The sequence below is a fragment of the Bison bison genome, unplaced genomic scaffold, assembly GCF_000754665.1.
Source record: "Bison bison bison isolate TAMUID 2011002044 unplaced genomic scaffold, Bison_UMD1.0 scf7180017864356, whole genome shotgun sequence".
NCBI classification, from domain to species: domain Eukaryota; kingdom Metazoa; phylum Chordata; class Mammalia; order Artiodactyla; family Bovidae; genus Bison; species Bison bison.
The window spans coordinates 4,151,892-4,159,620 of record NW_011494928.1 but is presented as its reverse complement, the minus strand read 5'-3'; the positions used below and the strand labels follow the sequence as shown (position 1 = coordinate 4,159,620).

The 7,729-nt window shown below is 43.4% G+C and overlaps 1 protein-coding gene and 1 pseudogene across 1 annotated transcript in view; one reads left to right on the top strand and one right to left on the bottom strand.

Annotated features, from left to right (window-relative positions):
- The window catches only part of HEPHL1 (hephaestin-like 1), a 93,436-nt gene extending 89,623 nt beyond the window's left edge, over nucleotides 1-3,813 (bottom strand). The window contains exon 1 of the mRNA XM_010855183.1: nucleotides 3,644-3,813. Coding sequence (XP_010853485.1) covers nucleotides 3,644-3,813 — 170 coding nt within the window. The remainder of the gene's footprint in view (nucleotides 1-3,643) is intronic.
- An 87-nt stretch (nucleotides 3,814-3,900) lies between these two features.
- Nucleotides 3,901-7,729, top strand: part of LOC104999623 — a 41,869-nt pseudogene continuing 38,040 nt past the window's right edge.

Here is a 7,729-nt window from a genome sequence, read left to right as displayed (position 1 = left end):
GTGAGTCTGAGTGAACTCCGGGAGTTGGTGATGGACAGGGAGGCCTGGTGTGCTGTGATTCATGGGGTCGCAAAGAGTCAGACACAACTGAGTGACTGAACTGAACTGAACTGAACTGAATATCTAAGGAGCAGAGTGTCCTAAGAAATGCTGTCTACTCATCCTGCCGAAGCCGAGTGAGAGGCATGGTTACATCACCCAAGATGACCCCTTGCTCCAGGGAAAGGTGTTGCAACGCAGAGTGCACATAGTGAACTCCATATTTTGTGACAATTTCATAGGTGTCACCTGTGGCACCATGACACTTGTGAATCATAGCCCCTGAGACATGTGTCCTGTGGTCTTCAAGCAAGAGTCAGCAGCCAACCACAACTGTGCCTTCTTAGAAACTTGCCCTGAACCACTAGCCACATGCGTGGCATGATTACTTCCTGGCATGATTACTACTAAAAGCCAGCACATGTCACAGCCTCACCCAGGCTCCCCTTTCGAGTCAGGAGTCTGCCCTGCATAACCACTGCCCCTCAACACACCAGAAGGAAACATGTGGGAACCTTGGCCTTCCAGGTATGATATCTAGCATGCCAGCTGCTCCTAAAGGGCAGGAATCCTCCTCCAGGGAACCACAACATTTGTTAAACAACCTCACTCTAATCTGATGCCAAACTGTGTTTTAGTCATGCCTGCTTTTTTTTTCTTTTTCACCATAACTATTTTTGTACATTTTATTGTAATTTCTTCAAAGCCCCATCTGCTGGCTGAAATGATCAACAGAAAGCCCCTAACTTCTTCTTGCACCCAGCCTTGTGAAAATGGTATCTTAGTATCTGATTATTTAAAGTGCTTTGAGTCTTTAAATAAACTCACAGACATAGAAAACAAAGTTATGGTTACCGAAAGGGAAGTGGGTGGGGGGATGAACTGGGAGCTTGGGATTGACATATACACAGTACTACATTCGAAATAGATAACCAACAAGGTCTTACTGGGTAACACAGGGAATCCAGTATTCTATAATAACCTCAATGACAAAAGAATTTGAAAAAGAATAGATATATGTAAAACTGAATCAGTGCCATAAACTGACATAACACAACATTGTAAATCAACTGTCAGTTCAGTTCAGTTGCTCAGTCGCGTCTGACTCTTTGCGACCCCATGAATTTCAGCACGCCAGGCTTCCCTGTCCATCACCAACTCCCGGAGTTCACTCAGACTCATGTCCATCGAGTAGTCCCATATAAAATAAAATCGTAAAAATAGATAAAGTACTTTGGGTGTTTGAATAAACCCAGGTGACTGGTTTGGTCACTGACACCAGTGATCATTTTCAACGTTTTTCTGAAAAGAGTGACAAGTGAGACTAAACCTGCCCTTGGTAAAGAATTGGGTCTCTCTAGAAAGTTGTTTTTACTGGAATTCCTACTTCCCTCAAAGTTGAGTTTAATTCAATGGGAAAGGATCACCTTTGCCAAGAAAAAGTTTCACAGTGAAAAAATATTAGCTCTGAAGCCAAAGGAACGTGAATTTGGTGATGCATTTTACACTGTAAACTCTGGCACATACTTAACCTCAGAGCCTCAGTTCCTTGTTTGTAGAGTGGGAATAATAACAACTGTATGCAGTAATGAATTGAAAATTGCTTGTGGAATCCCTGGGTCAGAATCAATGCTACTGAACAGTGCTAATGACATAAGCATTTTAGGAGAAAGAATTCTGTGCCTATGGAAAGGCAGTCCAACATCCCATTGAGCTTAAAGCCTATGCTCAGTGCCCTCAAAGCATATGTCTTGAATAGTTTCCCATCCGATAGCAACTGACAATGATCAGTTTTTCTATTGAGCCCTTTTTGAGGATAACCGAGCTCTACTTTTAGGGAAGGCTGCTGGGAGTTAGGGGAACCTTAAAATCTCAGCTCCATTTGTTACAGTACAAACTACCACCGTCAACAGTCTGCAGATGTGAAATACAAAGAAGTCAAGAGTCTTTTCTGGAAATAGCCCCCTGGACAAAATTTCCTGGTACAAAGTTTAAGAAAAAGTCTTTCTCGGTAGCCTGGCATAAGCACCATCCTTTTTGAATAAGCAAAACATGACTATGCCCCTTTTGTGTTGTTAGAAAGCCTGGAAGCCATGGGTCCAAGCTAACTGGATCTTTGGTCTTCCCCCAGGGCAGGAGGACCTGACTCTTACGGATTTGACAGACCCCATGAATCTTAGCAGCTAGAAGATGAAACCTGGATGTTGAATGCACTGGGCACTGCCTATCAGGAAAGAGAGATCAGAATTTCCCTGGTGGTCCAGTGGTTAAGACTCTCAGCTTCCAAGGCAGGCGGCCAGGGTTCGAACCCTGTTCGGGGAACTAAGATCCCACACACTGCAACAGAGAACTCGAGTGGCAACTACTGAGCCTCTGCTCTCTGGAGCCCATGTGCAACAAATAGAGAAGCCTGAACACCTCAGTGAAGACCCAGCACAATTTAAATAAATAAATGTCTTTTAAAAAAAAAAGGAAAGGAACAAGTATGTGAATATACAACTATTTCCAAAATATCTTCAAAGATGTTCTAAGAACTACAATGTTGAAAATATGCCTGATGGGGCTTCTGAAATCAGAAGCTGATTTCAGAGGGGGCTCAAGGGAACAAATTAAGATTATTATTAAGTTAAGATTACTATCTTAGATTAAGATCTTAATAAATTAAGATTATTATTAAGATTATTCCTCCCCCTGGGAGGACGAAGGGGAGCAAGGGCTGCTTTGTGCAAAAATTAAAAAGTCAGGAACAAAGAATGTTGCAGCACCATCTCACCCAGCTCTGCCCTGGGCTCTGAGGATAAATACTGCCCTCAGACTGACTGAATTGGGGCTGGAACAAATTTCTCACCAGCAAAATAAAGCCATTTTTAAGTGGGCTCAAGGAAACTCTTAAAATACCAGCCAAATCTACTACAACTGCCCCCATCTTTTAAATATTGCAAACCAAAACCAAAGTGTAACTACCTATGGCATATTTATCTCTAATGATTAAGTTTCATTCCAAAAATTAAAACTAAGAAAACATTGTGTATTTTAACAGTCAAGAATTCTTGAAAATTCTCAAATTTTTATCCCAAAGTTTAACTTTTTTTGGGCAAAGTGAGTCCAGAGTCCCTAGAAGTTCTTAGTGGTATCTAGGGAAAATTGCCCATATAAAAAAATAGGTCATTATTCAGAACACCTGGTTGTGTATATGACTCTTTACAGACAAAGTGAACAGATAGAACTAAGAATCTCTCTCCCAAATTATACACTTGCCCATGCAAGCGCTCTCTAAGAAAACACAAAGCCTTCCTGTTGATCTAGATCAACTCATACCCATTGTACGGGCTTCCCAGGTGGTTCATTGATAAAGAACCTGCCTGCCAGTGCAGAAGACAGGAGTTTGACTCCTGGATGAGGAAGATCCCCTGGAGAAGGAAATGGAAACCCACTCCAGTATTCTTGCCAAGAAAATCCCATGGACAGAGCAGCCTGGTGGGCTACAGTCCATGGAGTCCCAAAGAGTTGGACACCACTGAGTAAGTAAACACCACCACCACCATCCATTGTAGCAACCCAAGGAATACAAACTGGAGTCTCTGAGGACCCCAAGTTCACTCACTTGTCTTCTGCGAAGCTTTTCCCAGTAATGACATTCTTCCCTTGGGGCACATAGTTCCAGTATTCTTCCACAATCCCAATGTGGTATGTTCTGGTGACTGCGCCAACCAGCCCAGACAGACCCAGGAGTGTGAGAAGAAGGATGCTGTCAGCCTGCCACTTCCAAGGCATTTGTGGATGTAACTTGGGTCAGCAGCCTGCACAGGGACCAACCCTGCCTGTCCCTCCCCCTCACTCCCAGCCAGTTATAAATAAGGAATGGACAAGGCCCAGCTCCTCCTCCTCAAGGAGTTTGGGGTTGGGACAGAGGCTGACAACTTGTGTAAGCTCGATGAGGTAGTGGCTATGGTGACCAAACTTTTGCCAGCTGTCCAGGAAATGCATAACTGGCTTATTTACTTACTGTACAAACCAAACAGGTTTGGTTCTGTAAGTCTCGGTGCTCTGCTGTGACATTGGTCTTTTATCTTTGCCAGGAATTTGCAAGGACTGTGTGTAGCCAGTCAGGCTCCACTGTCCATGGGTTTCTCTAGGCAAGAATACTGAAGTGGGTTGCCATCTCCTTCTCCAGGAAGAATGTCAGTGCAAAAAGTTAAGCTGATACCTTCCTCCTGCTTCCTCTGTTTCCTCTACACCTACTTAAAGGAATATATTAAGATTGGAACACTAGGCTGGTCTGCATGGAGCACCAGGAAACAATCCCATGCACCAGGGAAAGCTTCATCTCTGTCCCACAGGCAAAGGGAGTGATGTAATCACCCCCCGCCATCTCCAGCTTGTTTTATGAGGCTACATGAAACAATCAACTCACATCATAAAGTTTATAACAACATTGTAAAACCTCACTAATTCTCCATTTGCTCATGCACCATCTCCCTCGGATTCTCTCAAATCCCATCAACAAAAACGAGGCACCCAAACCCCCTAGTTCAGTCAAAATTTTACAGTCCATCACCCCCAAGGGCAGGGAGCTGCCTTTCTCAGGATGAAGAAAAATCATAAGGGAGAAGAAGGAGAATGCCCATTCACCTGTTTACTCGGATCTGTGACCTAGAATCTCCGTGTTGAAAGAGACCTCATCCAACCCTGGAAGACAGCCAGTCTGATTCCCCTGCAGAGTTGCTTTTGAGACAGCAGCCCTGGAAGGAAGGAGATGCCCTCCTGGCTGGGCTTTGAGGTTAAACAGACCTGTGTTTGAATCCAGTCCCACCATTTACTGATTGAGTGGCTCTGGATAATAACTCGATCTCTCTAAGTTTGTAAAATGGGAGCAGAGGGATTATTCAGAAAATTTAAAGGATGACCTAGGAGCAAATCTAGATGAGCTTGGGATTGATAACTTTCTAGATACAACACCTAAGACACAACCCATAAAAGAAATAATGGATAAGCTAAACTTCAAAAATAAATGTCTACTCTGTAAAAGACACTGTCAAAAGAATGAGAAGAAAAGCCACAGACTTAGAGAAAATACTTGCAAAAGACATGTCTGATAAAGAACTGTTATCCAAAAATATACAAATAACTCTTGCTAAGTCACTTGCTAAGTCGTGAAGATCCCCTGGAGGAAGGCATGGCAACCCACTCCAGTATTCTTTCCTGGAGAATTCCATGAATAGAGAAGTCTGGCAGGCTACTGTCCATGGGGTCACGAAGAGTAGGACATGACTGAGCATGCTTGGACATTTGGAAATATCCCAGACCAAATAGCCTTTTGTTTATACCACAAAGAAGCACACAGTCTTAGTATGCTATCAAAAACATCATTAGAAAAAATGCCACACAATTCTTTTAGACAGGAGAAGCAGAGGCATAAATAACACTGATCAAAAACGCACAAGTTAACTTTTCTGTCCAGGGTACCACCTGAGGCAGGTACCACCTAGCTTCTGATTCAAAACAAAGCCCCCAGAGAGGACCCAGTGCACGGGAGGTGCTGGAGCTGATGAGATTAGTACACTCAAGCTATTTGAAGCAGAGAACATGGTTACTGAGGGGCACAAGGGCCCGGGAAAGAGTTTACTAAAAGCAATGAAATAAAGTTCTGAAAAGTTTGACATTCTTCCTTACTCTAGGACAATAAAGATGCTACTCAACAAGCACCTGAATTACATAAGAGCTCAGGAGTACAAAAGTGTGTGAGTGGAGGCTGTGTTCCTATGACACTCATCTCTGAAAACCCATTGCTAAATACAAGGTGTTGGAACTTCCCTGATGGTCCAGTGAATAAGAATCCACCGTACAGTGCAGGGGATACCATTCGATCCTGATCTGGGAACCAAGATCCCACATGCCATGGAGCAACTAAGCCCACGGGCCACAACTACTGAGCCCAAGTGCTCTGGAGTCCACGCGCCACAGCGAGAGTCCACGAGTGGTAACAAGGATCTTGGATGACACAGCGAAGACCCTGTGTGCCACAAGGAAGATCTGACACAGCCAAGTAAATGAATAAGTTTTCCAGTAACAAGTAAATAAATAAATACAAGATGTCATGGACAATGTCAAGAATTTGATTAGGAATTCTGTAAGTAACCACATGAACAAATACTTTCAATTCCATTGGACACTATTCAGACATACATAAAGCAGAGAAATGCAAGATTTGTAAAGCACCCACTATGTGAGATGGACAGTCCAGATATTCACTCCATGATTTCTTCAATATGCTCACCAGGTTTAAGATATGGTAAATCTTGATGTCAGGCATAGTAGAAGAGAAACATATTTTTGGATCAAATCATATTTCTCTGAAACATAGTATGGGCTATTTAGACAATAAAACTTTTAGTGTGAGAAGCCAATTCAGATAAATAGTATTCCTGCTAGCCTTAGCTGAGGTGTCATTTTAAATAAAAAATAAACTGTGAATGACCAAATTGACTGTCTTGTTCTTTAGCCTTTTTGCATTTTTAAGAGAAATATTAAATACTCCTTAAGAGATTTTCAATATCCCAAACTCTGACCAAAAACTCTCACCACTCCAGGCCTCTAACTGCCCTGCCACAGTAGATCTTGGCTCTTCAACCTCCTTGGGACCCCCAGTTTCTTGATGGGACCTCTTTATTGATATTTCTTACTCAGAGCCTTAGGGTTTCCTGGCTGCTCTCACAGGGGCCAGGGTGACCTTCCTGTACACAGATGGGATCAGGTCTCTCCACCACTTGAGACTTTTTGGCAGGTTCCTATGGCCTTCAGGATAAGGGCTGATGGCCTTGACTTGATTTTCAAGCCTGGCCCTAATCTGGCTCCTAGGGACTAGAGCCCTCTCCTCAACATTTGGCCCAGGCTCTGATCATCATCGCCACCATGGCCACCAGTGCGCCCTTCATTGTGCTGCCGTCATCACTTTGTAGATGCCTTTGCCATAGCACTTGTCACGCTCACACAGCACAGTAATCATCTGTCTGCCCTCCCACACAAACACCCACCAGAGACTTCTTATGGGCAGGGACTAAACTTTATTAATCCCTGTGTTCCCAATGTCTGATATTAAATGGTGAACCAACACATGCATAAATGAATGAATGGATAAATAAATATGTTAGATGCTACCAATATGTACCAAGAGCATGTTATATATTGGTTTCTATGCAAAACTCTTTACATGCATTATCTCATTTAATTATAACAACATCCTTATCAGGTGTGCACCATTTTGTCTGCTTTACAGATGAGGAAACCAGAGTTTAGAGGGGTTCTGGAACTTGCTCAATTCCCACAGTGGTAAGCAAAAGAGTTCTGTGAGACTCCAGTGTCAGATTTCTACCTGGTCCACTTAGACCAAGGAGAACGGGGAGCACCAGACATTACGGTTTCCTGCTTCATTCTATAGGAGGACTTGCTCACTTTAAAGAAATATGTCAGGACTGTTCAAGGACGTGTCCATTGAAGAAGGTTCATCAAATGCCTTCTCCCAGCCCAATCCATGCACCCCTGACAGCCAGTTAAATTCAGTTCAGTTGCTCTGCTGCTGCTGCTGCTGCTGCTAAATCACTTCAGTCGTGTTCGACTCTGTGCAACCCCATAGATGGCAGCCCACCAGGCTCCCCCGTCCCTGGGATTCTCCAGGCAAGAAAGAACACTG